Source organism: Brachyistius frenatus, unplaced genomic scaffold (assembly GCF_029030835.1).
Source record: "Brachyistius frenatus isolate BFR_SWC_R1_liver_20210118 unplaced genomic scaffold, ASM2903083v1 Contig_93, whole genome shotgun sequence".
Lineage (NCBI taxonomy): Eukaryota > Metazoa > Chordata > Actinopteri > Embiotocidae > Brachyistius > Brachyistius frenatus.
The window spans coordinates 560,981-585,774 of NW_027210692.1; the positions used below are offsets into that span (position 1 = coordinate 560,981).

A 24,794-nucleotide genomic window follows, 5' to 3' on the forward strand; every position below is an offset into this window, starting at 1 on the left:
TTGCTGACACACATGCCCAGACATCCAAATATACACACAAATTCATAAATATAGACTCATACACGCAGATTTGAATGACAGAGAGATGCACACACTCTCATAGTCAGTCTGATGGGGGGGGGAAATAGACCAGACTGATCAAATTACCACGAAACCTGTTGTTATTCAGAACGGTTAGCGCTAAACAAAAGGTTGACTTTACAAAGTCTTTGCTGTGTTGGCAAAGGGGAGAAGTCTGTTTTTCTCTGTCTAGACCTGTCAAACAGGAAGCACAGGGAGAAGAGAGAGGAGAGAGGCATCTTTTGGACGGAAGAGGGTCGGAAGTTATCCGATGCATGGCCCTGGAAGAAGATTAGTGTGTGTGCATCGACGTGCATTAAAAGTGTGCAGCTACGAAGTTTGAACCCCTTGTACAGGTATGTGATTAAGCATGCATTATTTCCTCCGAGCTTCAACATTTGTGTGCAGCTGCATGCGTAGCCCTCGGCGTTCTGCCTCCTCAGGAAAAGACTCGGGAGTATCTTTTTTAGTCTTTTTATTTCTTCTTTAACATTTGAGTGCAGTATTGGGGTCAGTAGTTCTGCCAACACAGTATTTTACAGCCTGACTCCGGCTCTCCGCACTGCTGTGACTTCCACTTCTGCTTTGCCTCGCGCGCAAACAGACATCATCTTCTCCTGTTCTCATCCTCTTTCTCTGAACCAGCGCTTTGTATCAACCCCACTTGTATCACAAAGTCAGCACATGCACTATCTCAGTATCTCTGCTGGAGCTCTGTGGAGTAGGCATTGTGTCTGAAGAGTGTATTCACGGTGTTTAGTACAATTATGTGGCCTGGAAAAACCTGCTTTTGTTATTCCTGTATTCCGTCTATACACGAGTTCACGTGTGTTTTATATGAAGTTTTTAAAACTAGCTATTAGAGTATAAGTTATTAATAAAAGATCATTTGTTTCCAGATAAAACAAACTGATAAATTTTGAATACTTGCTGAGTACAGAATGTTTGGTTCTGACCTATTTCTTCTTTCTGTGGTAGACTTTTTTATGAGAAACTTTTAAGAGAAACTATATTGTGTGATGCGATGCCACATCAGCATGAGGGTACATGGACTCTGCTCACTCCTTCTCAACTTGAAATAAAGTCATATTTAAATCAAATATGACGATGAAGGATGTAATCCTGAGGACGTCTGCAGGTACAAATGAAACGGAGAGTGTGACACTGCTAATGTGAAGGATGAATGTATCGTCACTCTCATCCTCCATTACTGATAATCACATCTGATCTGACTAATCAGATGGAGTCGCTAAATCCAAAAGACCATTGAAGACAAAACAATTCAGACTGCCAGGAATAAAAATGGGTTCGTCCTCAACTGCAGGCAGCTGGTATCACAGACCTGTCATATCTGGAAAATGATCAAAATCACAATAAAACTAACATAAAATGCCTTAAACAGGGATACTACTCCAATATCTCTATTTCCTGGGTTCCTTGATGTGACTTTCGCAGCCTTTCTGGTCATTTGGTAGCAGCTTCCAAACAGCTCCCTGAGAAGCAACATTTGGTTTTGCTTCACAGAGCTGAGTCAAACTTCCAGTGCATAAAAACTTCCCTCACATGGGACGACTTTTCAGAAGGTTCACAACCTTCACGGTCTGAACTGCCTTGAAGCAAAACTCTCTTCTCCTCCTGAACTTCTCGCCGCTGTATTTGTGTCCCTGTTTTTATATTGTTTTCCTTTCAAAAATTACCCCACCCCCAATTTTGTGCTTTTAATGCCTTGTGTTGTATATATACAATATTTATATTTTATATTATTATAGATATTTTTAATGCATTATGTAACATACTTTCATTTATCTTTGTGAATTAAATGTGCTGTAAAAATAAACTTCTTGCTTTCATGTGCTCACTGTCCCCATTCGACATCCATTCGGCCTTCATTACATCACGTCTGTCCCTGAGCTCTATTCAACACGTTCACATTCAATGCCTCATTTTCAAAAAGTAAAATGATTTTACCTCATAAACTGCGAGGACTTTCATAATGAAATGTATGTGAGCCACAAGGATTTACTTTACTTATATTCTCGTGCTCAAATGTGTCTGGATGAGGAAAAGATCATGCAAATGCACGGTGTAAAATATATGCAGTTCAAGCAATGAGTATTTGTTCTCATCTGTGTCAAATGCAATTTCAAAACAGCGTATTCCCTGTAATAAGGAAACACTGATAAATGGGTTAGACATGACATCACTGCAGGTGGGAAAGAGCAAAAATCATCCCTAAGCAGAACTTTAAGCAAAGCTAAGCATTCACCTTAAAATACAAAATAAATCTGTAGGATATGAGAGAAGTCCAATTTTTTTTGAATATATAGCAGGTTGTTTATCAAGGTGGTCTGTGATGGTGGTAAATTGTTACTTTTGTTGTCAGTAGACAGAATTGTTATGCAGACTGTGCACAGACTACATAAAACCACGGATACCAGAAGTAAATGTGACTGATTAGTTTGGCTGTGATTGCATTTTAATGACAGTACAAATGTACATTGTGTGCATGGATGTGCTTGTGACTTACTTTAACATGTGAACACCTTCCGGGGTGGTGGGCTGGTTGAAGCGTCTCATGTAGTCGTGCATCTCTGGGAAGCTCTTCTTCATGTAATCCTCGGCGCTGCTCTCCCTCACCGTCCCGAAACGGAAGCCCAGGGAGGGATGGTGCAGCTGGGGGACGTGACACGGAAAGGCGTGGGTGGAGGAGAGGGTGGAGATGGTAGCAGGGTGGGTGATAAAGAGAGCAAGAGTGGGGTAGATATCATGATGGGGCTCATGTCAAAATTCACTGTAGTCCTGAACTCCCTGCGGGGTTTTACAGATATGGAAAGCGATAATCCTTCACAAATAACTCCGCTCTTTGCTCATTAGCTCGTCCTTGTGTGAGATTAGTTTGTGTAGCTGTGTGTCTGCATGTGTGTGTGTGTGTGTGGCATGCTGACATTCGTAGAGTTGCAAGTTGCGTCCTTGCATGCGAGTCTAACCTTGTCGTCATGGATTCCCGAAACCTGCTCAAAGGTCTTCTCCCCGACCATGACTGCGGCTAGGTTGGCAGTGTAGCTGGACAGCACCAGTAAGCAGAAGATAGCCCAGAGGTTCATCAAGAAGCGCCCTGTCCAGCATTTAGGAGTCTGCAGAGGGGAGATGTACGCAAAGGGAGACCTTTTTTTTGTCTTTCATTTCCTTTTTTCTAATTATCAGCATGCAAAATAATTAAACAGATCAAAAAGAGAAAAAAATAGCTTCATGATCTAAAAAAATCTAAGCTCCAAACTGAAAACTGTCATCATGTCTGGACGAAAATTAAACCAAATGACATTAAACCACATGGAAGAAACTGCAAAAAATTGCATAAATTAAAATTAAGGGCAGGGGTAAAAATTCAAAAAAATATAAGTGTGTGAAAAAAGGTGCCCTGAGGTGTTAACAAAAACACAAAAGCTCCCCCGAGCCTCCTCCTCCTCCCCAAATCCGGATTTATCCCCTCATAATCAAGTTAATCAAAACAAACCAGAAGAGGATCTAATGCAGAAGATAAAATCGAAGAATGTGCGACTGTTTGTGTGATACATCAGAAACATCTTTCCATGAAACTGCCTGCTTAGGGGAAAGAATCCACCTGAACTCTGTGATCATTTATTTATTCCACCAATTAAAATCCACTTAAGAGAAGAAAAAGAGATGAATTTCAAGTGTTTTAAAGGCTCCGAGATTAATGAGACATTAATTATACAAACAAGGTTGTAACCCATCATTACAAAGGAGTTCCGACTGTTTCTAACCATTTGCATAATTAGTTGGTGAATAGAAAAGGGACAAAGGGATGATGGCATGCACATTATAAACACAAATTCATAAAATATGAATCTGTAAGAAAAATGTTTAAACTTTTCTCTGCACTACAGTGTTTTGTTGAAGACACAACAACCAGGGCGCTTTTAGTATACCCGTGTATGTATTTCTGTCGAAAGGTTCCTTTTATGTTGTGCTTACAAGCTTTCATTAATAGAAAAATCAGTACATCTGCTATCACACAGAGTGTAATTAAATGTCACGCCTGTCAAGCTTTCTGTTCTATGTAGTTGACAATGATAACAGGGGCATAATTTTTACTGTCACTGGAAAGCTAGTTCAGCTAACGTTAGCCCCGTGAGGGGTTCTAATAGCCATACTACCATTCTACTTAGTATGCCAAAACATTTTTTAGTATGTCCCAATACTTAGTATGTTACATGTAGGATGCCAAAAGTACCAGGATGTCCTACTACATCCGGTCGTATTTTGCAGTGTGCAGGCCAGCATGCTACTCATATCAAAGTAATTACCAAAGCGAAAAGTCTGTTGAAGATGTCCAGGTAGGAGAAATAAAGAAACAGCATTGTTCAATGTAAAGCTCGTCAAGGGTGACTTGAAACAGCCCATTCATCAGCTCAGCTGTCAAACGGCTGAGCTTGTTTGTAATGTCAAAGTTTTTGCTTTTCCCAGGAAAAGAACGGCTTTAAAGATTAGATGATGTGTTGGCAAACTCAATGTTATCTCAATTACGTTTGGCAGGTGTCACTCGACTGTAAATTCAAAAGAAGGACAGAGCTGCTTATGTTGACCTAAACTCTGATAGCATCCAGAACTGGCGATACACTTTGACAGTTTCTGTTACCTGCGTGTTGGTTAGGAAGGAGGAATGAGATGATTGGTGCAGGTCACAGAATGTGATGAGTTACCAAATAAGATGAAACACTGGCTCTCACACAGTGGAGAAATGCTACACAGCATATGTGCTAGTTGCTGGAAGCGTAACCTGACAAACTAATGGTTAATGATGTTCCTTGCCTTGGACGTTAATGCAACATTACTACTGCCTACAGCAGCCAGATATACCAAGGATAACAGTTTATAGTGCACCAACACTCTTAATCCATTCCTCATGATTCTGCTCACGTCTTTTTGGGCCTGAAAGGGTTAAAAACAGTCACAACTCATTTTACTTACTTGTTTTAAAAGTGACTTAATCATTAAATCATTAAAAATGAACTCTCCATTGAAGATTCAGCAATTACTTTACTTGCCCTGTCCTCCCCATGGCCTGAATAAACATCCCTGTTTGGCTCTGACCCAGCACACAGAGGTTCAGAGTGGAGCTCAAGGACATTTTAACAGGTCACAGGGCTGCTAATGAACACAACCTGTTAATTGACACATTGCCAGTTGCAAGGATCAAAACCTGTGACCTCTGAATTATGGGAAGGTCTTTCTAATCACTTGGCCTCCCTTTCACATCAGTCATTTGCACGTGTTCCTTTAGGGACAAAATTGCATTTAAAGAAATATTATGATGGGCTGCATGCTCGCTGAAAGAACAGAGATAGTTTAAGCACGTGATGTTGCTGCATGGAAATTTGAAGAGCAAGCATAAGTTATCATAATGATGGATTTAGTAACAGTCCGATGCTGTATAAAAAAACCAACAAAGAATTCAGAGGACAGAGTCGTTATTCATCGGCATTGTGGTTGGGCATGTGCGCCAGTGTGACTGTGAGTGTGATACAATCTGTCAACTCTGACATGTTTCTGAAGAACGCTGCTACTGCAAAGGTACATTTAATATCTTTACATATTTATACCGAACAAATGACATGAAAATAAGATTACTTTTTTTTTTTTTTTTAATCTTTGAAGGAAAGATTGTTTTTCAAGCTGCTTCATATTTATTAATAGACAAATTTTACTTCCATTTGTCTCCAGCAATTACAATGTTTGTCGCCGGGCTTTCCAACTTTGCTTACTCACATGCCCTCTCCCCTTTACATCATCCTCTATCTGCCTACCACCAAACCACCCTCAGTATGTTCCTTTTCTCATCTCTGCTCACCCACTTAGCCTTTCAACCCCATCTCACCGTCTTTCTGTCAGCTCACCTATTGCCTTCTTTTTGAAACCTGTTTCCTGAATTGCCCTCTCACTTCCTACCTCCCCCTGTTGGCCCTCTTCCTCCCTGCCATCTTGTTTTCAACTTTGTGTCTGGCTACTTCGGGGAGTTAACCTCTACTCACTCTCTCTTTTACTACCTTCATCCATCCGCATCATCCCCACCATAACTCCTTCTGTCTCTGTCAGCTCACTTACCCTTTCCCTTTCCCTCCCCGCATGTGCATTATCCTCCCTGTACCGTTCTACTTCATCACTGCCTACCTTCTTAACCTCTCCCCTATCTATCATTTCTCCTCCCTGGCCATCTCTATCTTCTTTCTCGATGCCGTTTTTTCCCCGCTCTAACTTCCTCTTTCCACTTGTCCTCACTGGTCTACTCCTTCCCAAAATGCGCGCCCCCCCCTCCCCCCCTCCCCATTTCTCTGCAATTTTCCATTCCCGACCCCACCCTGCATGACGCCTATTTATCACAGAGGAGAGCTACCTTACCTTGGTGGCAACAGTGCGTCCAAACAGTATGGCGTAGCAGAGATTGAGGGCAGAGGAGTAGGAGAAGACGCGCAGCCTGTTCCTGCCGTGGGGCGTCATGCCAAACGGGCTGTTCCATTCGTACAAGGTGAGGAAGAGCGCCGTGAGATGCAACGTGACAAAGATGCCCACCCACATGGACCAGTGCAGAGGCCACATGAAGGCTCCGATAGGGGCTGCAGTGTCCCGGCTACGAACCTGGGCAGGTCACAAACAGACAAGAGACTTGATACAGCTCATGAATTGTATTTTGTGAAAAGAAAATTGTGATTATTATTCTCCTTATAGTCTGCAGCATCTTCCCAGTAAATGTCTCTTAAGCACTCCTAGGCATAATTAGTTTGAAAAGAATTGCATACATTGCTTTTATTTTGTACCATTCATTATTTTGTCAGGGCAAAAAAAAAAACGCTTTTTCAAATGACTGAGCTGGATATTGTCAGATCATATAATGCATTGCAGTTTGTCAGCCACAGAGGGAGATGTTAACAAATCAAAGAATAACTGCAGCATGTTTGAGGACTCTGTTGCGACGGCTTCTCAAAAATGGCTCTCTGACTCATTATACACTCTTAAACTGCCTCTAATTTTGAACTTCTATAATTAACATGCCCAATAAAAACTCCACAAACTAATTATTCCCAGACTAATGATCTCCTGTCCCTCTCCAGAAGACCAGGGTGAAGGGGGGCAGGCCGGAATTAAGTAGTTGCAGACCATATCATCAAATCATGTTGAAATAATGGCAGCAGCAGAGAGAGAGAGAGAGAGAGAGAGCGAGAGAGAGACGGACAAATCAAAGTAACACTGAAGTGTGCTGCGATGCTGTCACTGAATCGCAGTGCAGTGCTTTCTACAGTCATAAAAATGTAAAGTCAAAACTCCGACAAAACTAATGATGACTTCAAGCGATCGTACCAGAATGCCCAGGCTGGTGGAGTAGAAGGGCGAGGTGAAATCTATGACTCTGCTCCGGGCAGAGTTGATGGAGAAAGAGGCGACGGCCATGTCAGTGGTTCCGCTCAGCAGGTCCCCGACCAGCCCGGTCCAGCGTCCCGTCCCGCTCAGAGCCCCGTACTTCCCATCTCCCACGATATAAAGATCAAAGGTAAAGCCCATGTCCTCTGCCAGTTTCTCCAACAAGTCCACGCAGTAGCCGTAGCAGCACTTTCTTAGATCCTCCGGTAGGTCTGTAAGAAAAAGAGGTGATCACGAGAATGACAATGGATCATGAAAGATTTTGATGGATCCTCACATGACTCTTCGTCTTGGACGTTTTTAATGACCCTGGCTCCCAAGGCTAGAATTACACATATTCCCATTAAATCCTGGGCTAAAAAAATTAATAACCCTTGAACTACATATAAAAAAAAAAAAAATAAAAAAAAAAAGAGCTGGCAAGATGAAATGGAGAAGCTATAATATTACATTTCTTGCCATTTTTATATGTCTGGCAAACCTTTTTTGCAATCTCAGTTAATCGAAATCTGCAGTATGCCAATTGCTCTTGCTTGACACCAATGTATCTACTAGTTCTGACAAGGGCACTGAGCATATAGAATTATGTAGACAGATATTGTAGACATTTTGTACTGGATTTAATTACCAATCACCAATATGTCTTTTATAATTAACCCTACACCTCTTAAATCACAGGCTAAAACTCAATTACTGCATCGTCTTGAAAACAAATGCCAAATTCTTCAATTTACAATCTACTAATCTCTACCAATCTAAAGTAAAAGAAAGTTATAATGACTTATATCTTTCTGCTATACTGTAGGTTGTATTTATAGTCACTCAAAAGTCCCCTGAGTCAAAGAAATATAGTGCCTGCTATCGCTTTGACACAGTCGTATTGATCTCTTATTGATTTAATGCCTTTAATACTCTTCATTCCTGAGATGGAGCTATAGAGCTGAGCCCTTGACATTGAACCTGGTATGTTTTTGAACTAGACTGACCAGCCATGATCCCCTATTGATCGCACTTCTGAAATCCACTTGAGGAGATGCAGTAGAGATGCAGCCAGTCACATAGCATTGAGATCTAACTGAAAAGATCTAAGAGTGTACATAAGAGAAGCTTAGAGTTTACATAAATTAGACGGCATGGAGGCACTCCCATGAGTGAAAATATTTTTTGAGTAGTATTACAGGAGTTCTGCAGCATATCGGCAACTTTACCACAGTAATCTATGGAGAAATACAGAAAAATGAAACTCACTGATGCCCTCCCAGTCTGCTCCTGTGGCGTTTGGGTTGTGGAGCTGGTTGAAGAGGGCGTGGATTATGTCGGACCGGTTGGTTCTGGGGTCCATACAGAGCTGCCCAGCTGGACACAGTCCATCTTCGTCAACCTCCCGCGTGAAGACAAATGGGTGTTCCACCAGTGTCACCACCCTGAGGCGGTTTCCCTCGACAGAAAGTCCCGGCCTCCAGCGACCTCCGGCGTTACTGTCCCCCTGGCCGTCCCCTCCCCTCACCCCAGCTCCGAGACCTTGTCCTTGGCTGTTCCCGAAACCCACCAGTCCCAGGATGCCCCCCTCCAACTCCAATCGGCCTCGGGTCCATTGCCCAACAGTAACCCAGGCCGGCTGGCCCAGAGCACCCCTCTTCAGACTCCATACGTGGAAGAGCTGGGAGGACAGGACCCGAGAGACACCAGCATCCACCTGTATCAGGCCTGTGGCGCCGGTGAAGGAGGTGTTGGAGAGAAACCTCAACAGACAGAGAAAGAAGAACAGACAATAAGCGAGAGACAAAAATATTGAAGAAAAAAAACACCCATTCTGGGGTATTGCAGTTTAGAAATGTAGCTTGCAAAAAACAAGACACATGAAAAAAAAAAAAAAATGGAAAAAGCAACAAGCTACAAATGCTGGTGCAGATGGGCCGAGTCTTGTTGTGGAGCTGAAGCAAGTGTAGTCTCAGATGGGTAATTGCATCTCCCAGAAAGTCATAATTAAAAGTTAATGCAGTGCAGTGAGGGTCTCCTCCTATCTGCCAGTCCATACAGGGAGTCATTGCTATTCGTCTCACTCGCCTGGTGTCCCCGCGTTGGTCTTTACCGTGGAATACATTAGGGAGAGCCATCCCCATTTGCACATATATCTGCCCTGGCCTCTTGAACCGCGCAGGGATTGTTAGCTCGAGTCTTACCGTTCGATCATGCGGACATCGTCAGGTGATGTCTCTGTGAAGCCACACAAGTACTGTTTGATCATGTCTTGATTAGTGGGGGGATTGTAAGGAGGTCATTGTAAATCATAAGGGTGGTTGTTTAAATGTTAAAGTATGCAGGGATCACTACATTCGGGATGGGTGTTGAACCGTGCGGGGACTGTTGATAATGTCTGGGTCGGGGGTAGTAAAGGGCAAGTTTTCCTTGCAGATAATGGAAAAGGGTGGTTGAGCCGAAGTGCTGTTTCCGAACAGAAAAACCCCTTTCCACCCCTTGCTCTTTGTTTTATTCTCTGTTTTCTTTTTCTCCCGCTCTCATCTCCCAAGTTATATGCAGGAATTGAGGAGTGTATATTGTAACGGCTGCTGGAGAACTTTCTTTTATTAAATATGGGCTATGCGAAGGATAATGAAAAGACTAAATTGATCATGTGGCTCATTAACCTTTTTCTCCAAGCTTGGTCTGGACTAAAGCCCGTCTGCACCACGCAGAGAATAATACAACAGGTGAACAGATGTAAGGTCTTTTTTTCCTGCTTATGCATTTGTTCATTGCCTCATTGCCTCACATTATGATTTACTTTATTATTATTCTCAAGAACCTGATTAAAAAGGCCTCTGATTTGAAAGTTGTTCCCGTCCCATTCCACGTTAACTTATGTTTCCTCATCAGCGGCTCTCTCTGTCTCTGTGACCATAAAGCCGAAGTGCTAGCCTTGCCTTGAGCTGAAATCACTCATGGTAATAGAGCGGCTGAATCATCATATCCAACAGACAGCAGATTCATCAAGCCAACCAGCTCCAGACTCATACTGTAATAGCTACAGCTGGCCAAAAAAAAGAGGAAGAATTAACCATACAGTATGCTTCACTTTACATCTCTTATCTGAGCAAGAAAGCCCCCTTTCCGACAGTGACATGTTTGGATTCATGCCCAGAGATAAGAACGTAAGATAGGAGAGTGAAATAATACCTAGATAAGACCCGGGGTATGGAAAGCACATCCCACTTTCAAGCGGTGCCACCTTTTAGTTATGGGTCCTGCTGGTTGATGTGTTGCGTCAGGCCGAAGGCTGCATTTAAAGAATGGCTGTGGATGTCAAAGCCGGTTGATAAGTCAGTCAGCGGTGTCAGAGAGGGATGGCTTCCTCTCACTAACACCTGGCCCCCGGTTTACACGCTCAAGAGTAAATGTCAGCCGAGTGGCCGGTAAATGATGACTCTATAAGAGAGTCCCGGCCCATGTATCTCTGTCTCTTATCACTCATTCTCCTTTTAGTTTGGAGGGAAAGTTTACTCTCTGTCTTTTTCTGTCCGTCTGTCGGGGATGATACGAGCCTTGCTTGTTTCAGTGGTTTTAATCTCCTCAGGGGAGATGGAATCGGCGTGGCAGCTGTATCGAAGGAGATGGCACTGACTGGCAGATCTCACTCCGATAACAAAAACCCTCTATCCGTTTTCCCTCCCTTCTCCTTCTTTTTCTCCTCCCTCACGTCCCTTTTCCATAGAATGTTCTCCTTCCTTTTCTTTGACGTTATTTCTATCTTCCTTCAGCTGTTTCCAACTTCCTCTGTCTTTTATCTATCCGTTTGTCTTTGACCACATACCACTTTTCTCTCATGTATTTTTGGAGATAAGCGCTCAGGGATTTTTTTTTGGGATTCTGGACATTTAAAAGAACAACATCAAAAGTGGCTAGTTGCTCATGTTTTTACTTTAGCTTTATCCTCTTTGCTCCGCTGCTTTGAATCTGAAACAGTTATATTATGCTCCTCTCTCCCCCCTCCCACCCACCCACCCCATCCTCCTCTTACCTTCCTTGTTTGCTTATATCTCCAGACATCCTCTCTCCCCTCCCTGCCTTGCTCACTCTGTCTCTTGGGCATTGAGCTGTTAATTGCCTTTTCCATGTGGAAGTCTCTCACTTCCTTCAGCTTTGTTAGGGCTCTCCAGAGCAATGGCATGTCTGTCTGTTGCAGGGGAGGGATAAGAATCAGGGAGTACATTGGAGACCATGGAGTCTAACTGCACGGGTTTGAATAGTGCGATAGGACGACCCCTTTTATCAGTCTCTCACAGGCCAGGAACAAAGGTCACTGACACTTTATTGTGGAGGACTCTATTATAAATAGTCTCTCCTGATAGTGTAGACTATGTCCTAATTGGTCCTCCAGAAGGACTGTGACTTTTCCTGGTGTCCTGATGCAGTTTGAGTCAGTTAAAAAACATCACTCATTTTCCTTTTTCGTTAAGTTTAAGACTCCACATGAGCATCCACAACCATGTAAAGTTGTACTTATGCCCAGTGGTGTTAAAATAAACACTCTCATGTGCTCACAATAAAAATCTTAATATGCTGATGATTAGCATATATACATATCTACAATCTGACTGTTGTTAGAAAATGTGCTACGAAGGACATCTCCCTGATTGGGCATAAAATACATGAGGAATTCCACAGGGAACCGTACTAGGGCCTATAGTCTTCCAAGAATATAGCAATAGACATATGTGGATGATGTGGCACAGATGTGGACACCCCATCCACTTTGTACTCTCTCACTGACCCTGAACAGATTTGATATCCAGCCAGAGGAGCACAAAATCAAACTCAACTCAAAGAAATGTAAAGTTTTACATGTCGACAGGAGGCTTTTTGGACTACGTCTCCTTAAGAAATTCGATGTTCAAAACCCAGATATGGTTTTCCTCTATACAGGCTACGTGCGCTTGATGCTGGGGTCCCTGTTTGGCAGAGTTCCCTGACTACAGACAAGACTAAACGGCTGGAAAACGTGCAGAAACAAGCTTGTAACTTGGCCAGAGGTACTCAAGAGTAACCAAAGGCCCTTTTGCACTCTAAGATTGTGCACTCTAGCAGACAGACGCACTCAACTGTGTCTTGACTTTCCCAGAATATTGTTCAAGTACAACTTCAGTGATTGGTCACACCCCCTTCGGGAGGAGCTCAAAGGTCGTCAGACAAAGAACTCAAACAAACTGGGCATCCCAAGACGTCAAACTTGGAGATAAAGATAAAGATCACCAAAACAATCCTAAACGAGAGCAGATTTTAGAACTTCAATGTTTATTACGAGATATTAGAATTTAAATTTGAGTTTAGATAATTGCAACATTTAACATTTTTGGTTTACTTAGTTAATTTTTCAATGAATCCAAAATGTTGTAGTTTGGCATGTTAAGATTAACTTATTGGTCCTAAAATAAAGTTTAACTGGGGGTTGATGGTATTATTATTAATTTGCAGGCATTTGGTCATATAAAGCCATGTATTGGACAAATTATATTTTTTTATACTATATTCTTTTATAATTTAGGATCAATGAAATGTAAATTGTTCAGTCTTTACCACAGCGGTGGACCAACGGACAGACTTTGCATTTTTATCTTGATAGTGCAGATAAGAACTAGCAATTTAATCACATAAATTCCTAATGAAGTTGTCTAAAACTTGTCTGGTAATGAGTGACCAATAATATTACTTTGTAACACGACTCCCACTCCAATTGTTTTAGCCACTGGAACTCCATGCCCAATGATTCTGGCATCCCAGGGCTCAAATAAACTGCAGAAAGAGCGAGCACTGTGATCCAGCTTGTGATTATGTGGGCGTTGTTGATGATCAGTGTCTGCTGGCAGGCTCCATGCGTGCTCAATACTAGCTGGGCACGGCAACCACAAATCCTTCTCTCACCAGCACCACATGACCACAGAATTTGGAAACATACTGTTTTATCCATTGTACCATTAGAAGAATATCCATGTCAACTGGCAGGGGAACATTTTTTAACTTCAGAGTGAGTTTATAACACGGAGCTACATCACACAGTATAAGCCACGCATGGCTTAAGAGGGTTTTTTAAGTACGTGTGAAGGTTTTTTTCCTCTGTCCAAACCTGAGGATTTACTCTTCTCCGCTTTAAGTGAAAACGTTTAAGGTTTGATATGTATTTCAACATGTTTTTTTTTTTTTTTTCTGTGTGTGTATTTATTATCACAGACCGCACCTTGACAGACCCGTGAAAGCTGTCAGAGGCCTTTTTGAAAAGCTCCAGGGATTGAAGCAGTGGCAACAGCAAAAGAGAAACACACAAAATGCTCTGATGTCAGTCTGGGAATCTGTATGCCATAAAGACCTCCTCCAAGTATGACAGCGTTATTCAGAAGTTGCCACCCCCACGGTGCAGAGGACAGACAAGGGCAGCAAGCGGAGCGTACAGTACCACGAGCAGAGCCAGCGACTCCTCACAAAATGCCAAAGTGTCACTCAGCGAGCTAACGAGCTTACAGACGTTTGGTGATGTGACTGGCGTAATCTAATTGCAGTTTGTCAGCGTCTTCCATAAAGCATTTGCTGATTTTTATTTTTAGGTGCTCAGGAGTCATTTTAAAAGAGACGCATAATATAAGTTGGACTAGTTGCTGCAGGGGTTATAAGGAGTATTTCAGGAAGCACTGATAGTCCTGCATCATTTTAACTTTAGCAAGATGTTTTTTTCTTTTATCTTCAACACTGCTGGAGTTTTTTGGACAAATCTTAAATCAGCTGCAGGGTACTGCTTTGGAAGTGAGCTTGCTTAGAATGCATATAAAAGACAAAAACCCATTTAAAAGCTACTTTTGATAAAGATTTCTATAAAAATGTTGACAGTGGGGTCTGAGGAATCGTAGCAGGATCACTGTTTCTACAAAAAATGTTTTAGCCAAATTCTCTTCACGTTTCGAGTCACATACTATTTCTTTTTTACTTTTAGTAAGTACTGCAGCTAACCTTAAGAAATATGTACTGTTGGATGTATTATGTATACAATTAGGACATATTACTTAATCATAAAAATGCGGCTTGAACTTTGACCCATGTAGTCATATCCGACCCGATCTGCAGCGCGACATTTGAAGTAATCAGAAAAAGGATGCGATTTGGAACAAGTACGCTTCCTTTTAATGCTTCTTCTTCTTTCTTATTTGGGCAGAAAATTAGCGGCACCAACTGTTGCGGCGGCTCTGTCGATGTGACGTATAATCCGGCGCGCAAAGGATTGTGGGTCAGAACAGCTTGAGTAGCATGCTGGCCTGCATACTGCAAAATACGTCCAGATGTAGTAGGACATTCTGGTACTTTTGGCATACTACGTTTAACACACTATGTATTGGGACATACTAAATCTCTTTCTGGCATACTACATACTATGGTAGTATGGATATGGATATTGGAATACAGGGTCTGTCATGTAGTGGATGTCACCCTCCACCCCCATCACTTCATTGTCAGAACATTAAAGTTTTTTGCAAATTACACTTTCCTTTAAGTACTCAAAACAAACAAAACTATCTACCTAACTAGATACTTTAAGAGGTACATGATAAGGTCTTTTGGTAACTTTAAGTGAACATACGTGCATACCTGGCAAGATATTGTCCAGAAGAGAGCGGCTCCTGTCGGTTTGGTTGGTCATAACAATTCACCATGTTCTGAATCAGCGCCAACTCCGGCCTCACCATGGTCGCTGCGGTCACCGCCCGGCCAATCAGCTGCAAAGCATCCCGTATGTAGAAGCTTATTGGCTTACGGCCGACCTCCCCATAGGCCAGCAGTCCGAGGGGACCTCCGAGAGTGTGTAGGGAATCTGGAGACAAGGGGTATCCCATGATCCACTGCAGCGCCGGTAGTGATGGAGTGAGGCGCTGAGCAGCCCGCAGAACAGAGGAGAGACACTCGGGATCAGATCCCAGGAGGAGAACAGAGGAGATAGGAGAGGGGGAGCGCAGGAAACGGGTGGAGATAACCTTCAAAGCCTCTTCTTCCATCTGATCCTCCCTCCTCTCCTCGCTGGCCTCCCCTCTCCTATCCTTACCCCCTGTGGTGTGGGTCAGGTTGATTATGTCCCACAAATGCCAGGCGGAGCCGCTGTGCCTCTGCAGGTGAGTCAGCAACCCGTCACCACCTTCGTCCCACCCAGGGCAGATCACAGCGGCACCTCCCCAGCTGCTCTCCCCCCGGTTTCCTCTGTCCCTGTCCCTGTCCCCATCTCCACCCTGCAGGACTGTCAGCAATAAGCTACCCAGAGTGGATGGAGGCACGCGGGCGGACATCTGCAGGTTAAATCGGTTCTGTGAGAGAGGACAGGGAAGAGAAGATGAAGAAGAAAAAAAAGAAAAAAGATCAAAGAAAAGGAAGTAAGAAAAAGATGGCGAAACAAAATTAAAATGAAGGAGGAGGGAACAAAAAGGATGAGAAGAAAGGGAAGAGAGAAAATATATTACAGATCAAAACGGAGATTGGTAGATATTGCCAAACCCCAACCCCTCACGGCTGAATGACACAAAATCACATTAAACGCAGCTTTTATGAGTACCACAGTACTGCAAAACAATTCCTGCCACTGTGGTAATTTACCACAACACAGATCAGAAACAATCAGTCACATTTGTTCATTATCTCTCACTCTGAATGAGAAGAGCTGCGCCGATACAAACAAGGAGTCAATGATTCGCATCTAATCTGCAACATCACAGTTGGCTTGGCAAGACAACAGTAGCATCCACAGTTCATCCAGAAGCCCACATTTCCCAAACCCCACTGAAAACACTGGCTTGTTTCATACTGTTCCAAAATGGATAACACTGTTGTCCTTGAATGCAGCTCACAGATGGACCTTCCCCCTCCTTCCTTTGGGGTTTCTATCCATTTTTCATCCTATCAGCGCTCCAGGCAAGGTTGACTGCTTTTATATAGAGAGCCCAAAGTTCAGCTTGAAATGACTTAAGATTTGCTTTGAATGGCGCCACCTCATTGAACAGAGGTGATAGGGATGCATCATAAACCGTGCTCATAAACACCCTCTGGCACAAATGCATACACATTTTCAAGAATTTAATGAGCTATCCATGCGTGCACACAGACTGACAACACACCCATAAGGTATTAAATCTGTACATACAAGTGTATAATAACTCCATGCAGGTATGTATAGAATGCCTGTACAAGTGAGAAACTCACACACACACACACACACACACACACATAGACACCTGTGTGTCTGAAGATGAGCTATTTATGCCCAAGTGCAACCCACACTGAGAGACACTCATTCAAATGGAAATATCCCACCCGGGAGTACAAAGTAAACAGAGCGACCCTCTGCTCAGAGTCCTCGAGTCCCTTAAGAGAGTAAGAAAAAACTATTTGAAGTCTGGAGAGACATGGATGAATTAATGCAGTGTATGTATTTATCCAGCTGTAAAGAGGCAGATGTGCGTGAGAGAGGGGACGTGTGAGGATAGGTGTCTCCGTTTGAACTCAGTCAGGGGCCAGAAAGATGGAAGTGGGTGATGGGTAGGGGCTGCTGGCGAAATCACAGTGGGTGGCATGGAGGAATAGAAGATTAGAAGGTGCCGCCTGCTATAGGTGTGAGCATTATTCAGCATATTATTGTCAGGAATTAGTATATAACATAATGCATATTTTGTCTGAGGACACAAAATGGTACGACGGACGACCAACGCGGAGCCTCAGGGCAGCTGGAGGAATTAGTATTTAAATCTATATCTGCTCTCATCCTTGGTTCCTTTGAGGAGGATTCATCTAAGACATCAATCTCTTAAATATTAATGTACAACTAAATGTATGGCTATGTTATAAATCTGAGTAAAGTACATATAATAAATGCCAAAAGCTGCAAAAAGGAGATTGTGTGACAAATATAAACGTGAAAAGTGAAAGTGCATCATGGGGGGGGGGGGAGCTGTAAATTTTGCTCCTAGTCAATATAGCTTGTTAGAAAAGCAGAGATGCATTCTTGCTGAATATATCATTGTCAAATTAATTGTAATAATGTTCATCTGTGGGACATCCCACAGCTGTGTCAGCCGTTCTGTAGCAGCATTACTTTATTATTTCTCTTGCACATTTATGGTTAGCTTACTTGACTTTTACAATTTCAATTACATTTGAGGCATTTAGCCAGCGCTCTTATCCAAATCGACTCACAGCGAACAGAACAGTAGAATTACTTCAAGAGGGGAGGACGTGAGAATAATAATAAGAGCTAACTAGAGCATTATAGAAGTCGTGTTTGTAGTTGTTTCTGTTTGGAGAGAAAGCAAATTAGCGTGAATGGAGGAGGCAGATGTGGAAGCCGTGATGGGATTGTAAAAAGATAAGGTAAGATGAGCCTTTTCTTGAGGACATGGGTTACAGCCTATAAGATGAGGCAGCACTCTGCTGTGTTGACTGGAGGAGGAAGGACTTCTGAGGGCAATCGCACTTGACAAACACCAAAGTGGACCCGGTGAAACTTTTTTTTTTTGGGGGGGGGAAAGGCAAACCATTGTAGTTATTACCTCTTACAAGTGCAGTCACTTCTCGCCATTTGAATGTTTCAGCACAATTAATTCCAGTGATATATTCAAGCAATAAAACATTGGAGAAACATTTTGTGCTGTGTTTATAGATACAAATTTGCAACATAAAACTTTACCAAACAAGAAAGATCCCCGAACACAAACCTAGGGAGAGGAAATACTCGTCCCTTGCTTGGTTTCAACCAAGAGCTCAACTAGCTGTGTTTAATATTACGTTCAGCTTACACTCGATCATGATCAGATCCTGAAACATGTAGTCATACCACTGTTCTGAAGGCGACACTGGAAGATTGAGCAAAAAAACAGCCATGACAGAGCAGGAAAGTCCTGATATCCTTTGGGGATAATGGTGCGCATTGTCAGACAGTCCCCAGGCATTTCTTGCATTGCACTCGGCTGTTCACATGAAATTGAAGACAAATAGTAGAAACATCTGGCCAATAAAATGTGTGAAGTGAGTGTGAATGTTGTCATTTACAAAAGATGAAAGAAATGGTCAGGTCAGAGAACACCCCCCCCCCGCTGCTGTTGGACTGAGACAAGGCGAACACTTTTTTGCCTACATTTTTGGAAAAATTCTTCTTCGCAATCAAAAAGTTCTGAGACAGTTCCAAAGTGCAGCACAGTAATGTATACGGAGCAGGAGCAATAAATAACTCTCATGGTTTAGAAAGTCTCCGGCAATGAAGCAATGAGCGGCGAGAGGTGTTTTGAGTGGCATTTATGTTTTAGGAGGGGCAGAACGTCACTGTCCAAAAACGAAGACGCTGGAGCGTTGAGTCAGGAGTGCAACAAGTGGGGTTTTATTGCCGTTCATTGGGTTGTGCACCGTGAATTAATCTCTGAAGGGCAGACTGTCAATCCCAAGGTCAACTGTGATATTCTTTGGTGTCTGAAAGAAAACATTTGGTGCAAACGAGCTGAACTGTGGCATGATGGCAATATGACAACATGCCCACTGGCAACCACGTTGAAAATGTTTTAATTTCTCCCCTACAACAACACAATCGTAACTTCACACAACCCTCACGCACTGCATTTGTTGCCCTGCGACTTCTAACTGTTCCTGAAAAGTTTCACACAATATTTGATGTGCACTCTCGGCTCAAGTTTCACATTTATGGTGAAATCAAATGCACTGGTGGTGACAAAAAGCATAACACAGGTGCTGATCTGATAAAGCAACGTAACATGGAAAACGTACTCACAACGGTTCTTCCTTCCTTCAGCTCCGTGTGTTCATGAGTTTATGAAAAATGAGAACTAGGTTCAATTTTAGCTGGAACACAATACTTGGTAATCTGGTAAGGTGCTGAATTGACCCCCCAAAAAATACACGACAGCACTCCTTCCTGGTAGATAACTTTGTAACTATTAATTCCACCTTGAAAATTCCAGATCTTCGTCTTTACCCACAATAAAACAATGATCCTGTGAGCTAGCCACGGATGCCCACACATGATAAGCCCCTAACAGTTTACTGACAGTCTGCCTTTGATTAGTACTTACTGCTTTCTTATGTACACTATGGATTCTAATAAGAAGCTGTTTGCCACTTACTGTCACAAAAAGCTGTAAAGATCTTCAATCAAACAACGACAACACCCTACATATGGCATCTTTAAGAGTTGCTGTGTATCCAGAACAATGAAATCCCTGGCAGTGATCGCTCCGGCTTAATCCAGCGGGTTTTAAAAACAAGCTGGAAACATCAGTGTTTATCCTTCTGACAAACCAGATTTAATGTATGGATGCGTATACGTCTGCATGCAGCTGTGTGAATGTTTACAAGAGCTCTTTAACTGCCTGCCTGAGTTTGTGTTTGTTTTTGACATCCTGTGCTTCTGCCTTGGGTCGGGGGCAACTTTGTTGTTGCACTTATCAGATATTTGAATTTAAAATGTCATTTTTTTCAGCGGAGCTGAGGGAACCAGAGTTAAGTTTTGATCTCAAGGGGAGCGCAGACACTAAATCTGTTATGATGTCACAGTCTAGACAAGATAAAAGGTGTCTGTAGTGTCTGGAAACTGGAAAGTTTTGCCGACTATTGGCAGGTTCTTCAGAGACGCAGAGGCATGTTTATGATGTTTATGGGGATTTGCTTTTGGTGCGCAGGGACCAGCTACAGACAAACAAGCTTGCTCTTGCCAACCATGATGCTGAATGAATCCATCACTGCTACTCAGGTCAGTCCAGACCCAGTTTGATCTTTTTGTAGAGTACGCAGGTCTTTTTTTCAGGCTTGGTTAGACATGTAATGGATTTGCAGCTACACATTTTCGACCAGCAAGGATCTCCAGTGTATTGTGTGTGTGTCTATGTGTGTATTTTTGTGCTCTTATCTTTTTCTACTCTCAGGTAAAAGCTCCATCTGCAAGCATGAGGTTTGAAAGACTCAGAACAATGCATGCAAGATAAGCACAGCTAAAAGGAGTGTCAGCATTATGCCAGAGAAAAATATAAAATCCATCGGCCTTCTCACACATCTGCAAATGAGGAGCCCTGATCCGAACCTTTACCTCTACTTAACAATTCGGGAGTGCTGTTTGATGCTCGACTAGTCAAATGATTTTCAGGTCTTCAAACAAGCTATATGTGTACAAAATAACATGCGCTCAAAACCTCCATAAACACACACACAGACAGCAGACCGGCACCAAACAAACGAGCATACACACACACACAGGCGCCCGCTCAAGAACACACAGATACAGGACAAACACACTGAGGTGTGAATACTCGAGCATAAACCCACAGGGATCTTTGGGCAATGTGGAGTAAGCAAACTGACAGGAGTGCGTTGAATCAGAACAGGAGGGAGCAGCTCCCAGTTACTAAGCTCATTCCTTATTTAGGCCTCCACAAGAAAAGCAACAACACTTGGAAGGTGTGCATTCAGTTACACACCATCCAACGCCAAATAGAAGAGAAAAAAATTAAGATTTCCCAACAAGAAAACAGGGGCACGGGAAAAAAAAAACAGCAGCCCCTGCAGTTTCAAAGCTTATTAAAGGCAAGTTGGCAGAAACAACAAGAAGGTGGGACATGAGAGCATGTGCGGTTCTGTGTGCGTGTGTGTTTGTTTCGGAGAGTTTGGGTGGCTGGCGAAGGGAAAAGAGACCTCAGATGTGAGCTGAAGCTAAAAAAAGAAGAAGAAAAAAGCAGGTATCTCCTCTTGTCCTTCCACCACAGCTTCAGGCGAGGGATCTCTTTAACTAGCTGCAGCTTGACTTATTGCAAAAGCCCTCTGTAGCCCCAGTTGGGCTTAACATTGCAGGCATGAATCATTTGCATTGAGAAAAGCACTGGTGGATAGACTGGGGGTTGTGGGGGATGGTGTAGGGGGGGTCTGCTTGGAGCTGTCCTTTGCCCTTACATCCAGCTGTATGGACCTCTGCCTGAGCCTCTGAATGGCTGCTTAGCTTTTTTTTCCCCCTCTGTCCAGAAACAAAGCGCATGGTCAGGGCAGCACTCCAAACAACAACACTTCACTGCACACATTAATATTTCACCAGCGCTGTCACCAGGTGAGCTGGCTGTATGTAAGGGAAGGATGGAGGGAGAGATAGGCAGAGAGAGACAGAGAAACCGGCACGCAGATGTGAATATATGTCGGAGATGAAAGATGGAAGAGAAGTTGATACGTGGTTTAATATCCGTATTTGTGAAAGGAGCTAAAAGGTGACTGTTTGCATCTGAATGTGTGTGCAGCAGAAAGGAACGAGAGAGACAGTGATGGTGGTGCGCCTGTGTCTTGAGGAAGATTTTCTCAGCAGGGTGCAAGCTTTATATTTCAAACACCTGAGATGAAAACTGTAACCTGAATGCCAGACTAAAATGTCAGGAGATGTGGGCTTACATACACGCATAAAATAATCTCAAACCAGCCCTGAGAAATTCGATTTAACCTGCAGTGCAGAACTTGAGTAAAATAGGAGCAACGATCATCACACACTTGCATTAGCTTATACGTAATGAAAGAAGAAACTGTTGAATGCGTGTATTTTCTTCCGAGTTTTTTTTTACTCACAGGCCAAACAACATCCATGATTGAACAAGGCCAGTCGGAGTTGTTTGCATTGTTGATGAAGTGACGCTCTGTAGTTGACCAGACGCTGGCTAACTGGGCTGTTTGTTGTGCTGTTGTGCAATTGTATGCAAATAGCATTGTTTAATTTTCTCCTAATTTCCTTATGTCTCCTGGCGCTAAGTGTAATATGGGTGACTTTAATCTTACACTGCCATGCTGCCGGGGACCGGGAGCTAAGCTTGGTGGGGGGAAAAAGAAGCTGGCGCCGGTTTCGCACGCGTATGCAGCCGAGGCACAGGCGGAAAAAAAAAACCCCACACACACACAGGACCCAAAATGCACTACACACATAGGCAGCAAATTACATTTACGTGCTTACACATGCAAGGAAGTGTGCCGCATGCACGCGAAACCACAACTGCGAGGCAATCGGCCACTTAACACAGCAAATGACTATGGTTATCTAAGCATAACAGCCTGTTGGCTCAGAGAAACTGAGTGATAAGCTGTAAGATACACACTATTAGGCTCCACCACAGGACCGGACCACGAATTGTAAAGTAGAGCTAAATCTTGTTTCACAGTTACCAGCTGATGACGATGGTGCCATGTCTCTCCGATTGTCACCGCCAAATTACATATGCAAAACGCAATGACTCGATCCAAATGCGCCCACAATCATCGCCAATATGGTGATTGAGTGGAAAAGTATGTGGGGGATTGTGGCCCTTAGGGCGGCGGGGGGGGGAGCCCATTGAAACAGCAAAGTGTAACACGCCCTTTGAATTAAGTTTGATTGGAGGGAAATGGCTGCTCGTTGTTTAGGCTGCTCCATAGCTAAGCTGTGACAATTTGGAGGCGGCTGGAGGGACCAGTGTGTCGAGTCCATTAAACATAAGAACCTTGTTAGTTTCCTCGGTTTGGGTGGGAGGAGGCTGTACAGTAACTTCATAAAAAATACCATTGTAGTCCTGAGCGATTGTGGGAAAAGCCATAAAACTATTGTCGGCCCGTGTCTTCTCTTTCCCCTCCAGGCTCGGAGTTTATGGGAGTCATTCCAAATGGGAGAAAAGGGCTCCGAGAGAATAGGATTCGCTCATTTCGTTCATCGCCGTCAAATCATCGGTGATTCTGTGTGAGTAAAAACTTGCGTATACATAGTATTCATCTTCGCGCGTGAGTATTTGTGTGTGCATGCCTGTGATTTACAAACCATTTGATGGAATATTGTTCTCAGTATGGATTCAAATTAATTTCAATGATCAAGGCGCAGAGCACATCAGCATTTCCCCCCCTCGAGCATCGCATCTTACTGTAGAACTGAAAGGACTGAAAAGACTGCTGCTCCTGCACGCGCACACACACACACACACACATTACGACACACAAACTCAGACAGACTGATCACATACTCAAAGCAACCGAGTGCTTTGGGCTTTGTACATTACCCATGAAGACGTTTTTTTGCTACATGATTCAACAGTTTAATCAAATGCTGATCTGCGGGGGAATTACTAAAATGCAAGTGCATATCAAAGTATGCAAATGCTTCCCAATGCTAGTCTGCAGCGTTGAGTCAATGAAGTAATCCAGTGCAGGATGTTCACTTTCATTATCAGTTGACTTGCGATTTAATGGGCCTCCTCGGGCTCTTGCGAATGTCCTGATGTCATCAATAATAATCAGATCAGGAAACAGCAGGGGGACTGAATGTGCTGTTCTGGACTGGTTAGTCAGGTCTCTAGTCAGCCAATGTTAGTGCTGAGTGCACTGCTAGCATTGGTGAAGGCTGTCATCTCAGCACGCTGCATCTGCGCCTCTTTTGTGAGGAGCTCCTTTGATCCCCACAGTTGCAGAGATACAAGCCCACAGCAGAAATATGCTGAATGGATTCATGTATCATCCTCCCCCTACAAACAGCCTCTGGCCCCCCCTCCCTATTTATGATCATAATAGCTGCCGTTATTTATTAAAGAGACCGATTGTTGTCCTTGCTCGATAGACAATGCTGTTTTCTCCGCTGGAGAGAATAATATTTGTCCTTTTGGTGCGGCCCTTGGTGCGATATGAGGCGGAGTAGTGAATGTGATGGTGATTGATTCCTGCGTTGAACGGTGAAGAAAGGTACAGAGGAAGGCTAATCTGAGTTATGATTGCCACTGTAATCGCATTTTCTCCCGCGACTCATCCATCCACTCTACAGTAGCGCCTACAAGCTGTATTCTGATTACGCTGCACATCTGTCAATAACGAAGACCGCACGATGGAGCGCTAACATGCGCCCTCTGGAACACCATCCCCACGATTTTCCAGCTCATAACTCTCACTTCCTCGCGGCCCAGTTTCGTCTTCCTCTCTTGCCGACATGCCGACCTGCTGGAGGTGGCGTCAAGCGTTCGGAGTAATCATGCCATCATGTTGGGGGGTAAGCGGAGCTGTTGCAGGTGTTCTGGTGCTGTTGCAGGGGCAGAAAATAACCCTGTGCTTGGCTATAATTTGACCAGCAGGCAGCTGGACCGATGAGACAGCGGCATTATTTAGTTACCGGGAGAATGACACCAACGGTTCCCCGAGTGCAGATGCAGAGTGGCGTGATGTCATTAACAGTCAGCCCACGGGGAGCGGAGTTGCAAACGGAAAAAAAACTTCAGCGGGGACACATTTATTCACAACGCCCC

The 24,794-nt window shown here is 43.4% G+C and overlaps 1 protein-coding gene across 2 annotated transcripts in view; it reads right to left on the bottom strand.

Moving 5' to 3' along the window:
• The window catches only part of grin3ba (glutamate receptor, ionotropic, N-methyl-D-aspartate 3Ba), a 72,070-nt gene that overhangs the window by 18,800 nt on the left and 28,476 nt on the right, over positions 1–24,794 (bottom strand). For both annotated transcript variants that reach the window (XM_069710659.1, XM_069710660.1), the window contains exons 2-7: positions 15,127–15,833; positions 8,746–9,239; positions 7,438–7,709; positions 6,481–6,717; positions 3,048–3,194; positions 2,588–2,733 (exon numbers count right to left, since the gene is read on the bottom strand). In XM_069710659.1, coding sequence (XP_069566760.1) covers positions 2,588–2,733; positions 3,048–3,194; positions 6,481–6,717; positions 7,438–7,709; positions 8,746–9,239; positions 15,127–15,833 — 2,003 coding nt within the window. The remainder of the gene's footprint in view (positions 1–2,587; positions 2,734–3,047; positions 3,195–6,480; positions 6,718–7,437; positions 7,710–8,745; positions 9,240–15,126; positions 15,834–24,794) is intronic.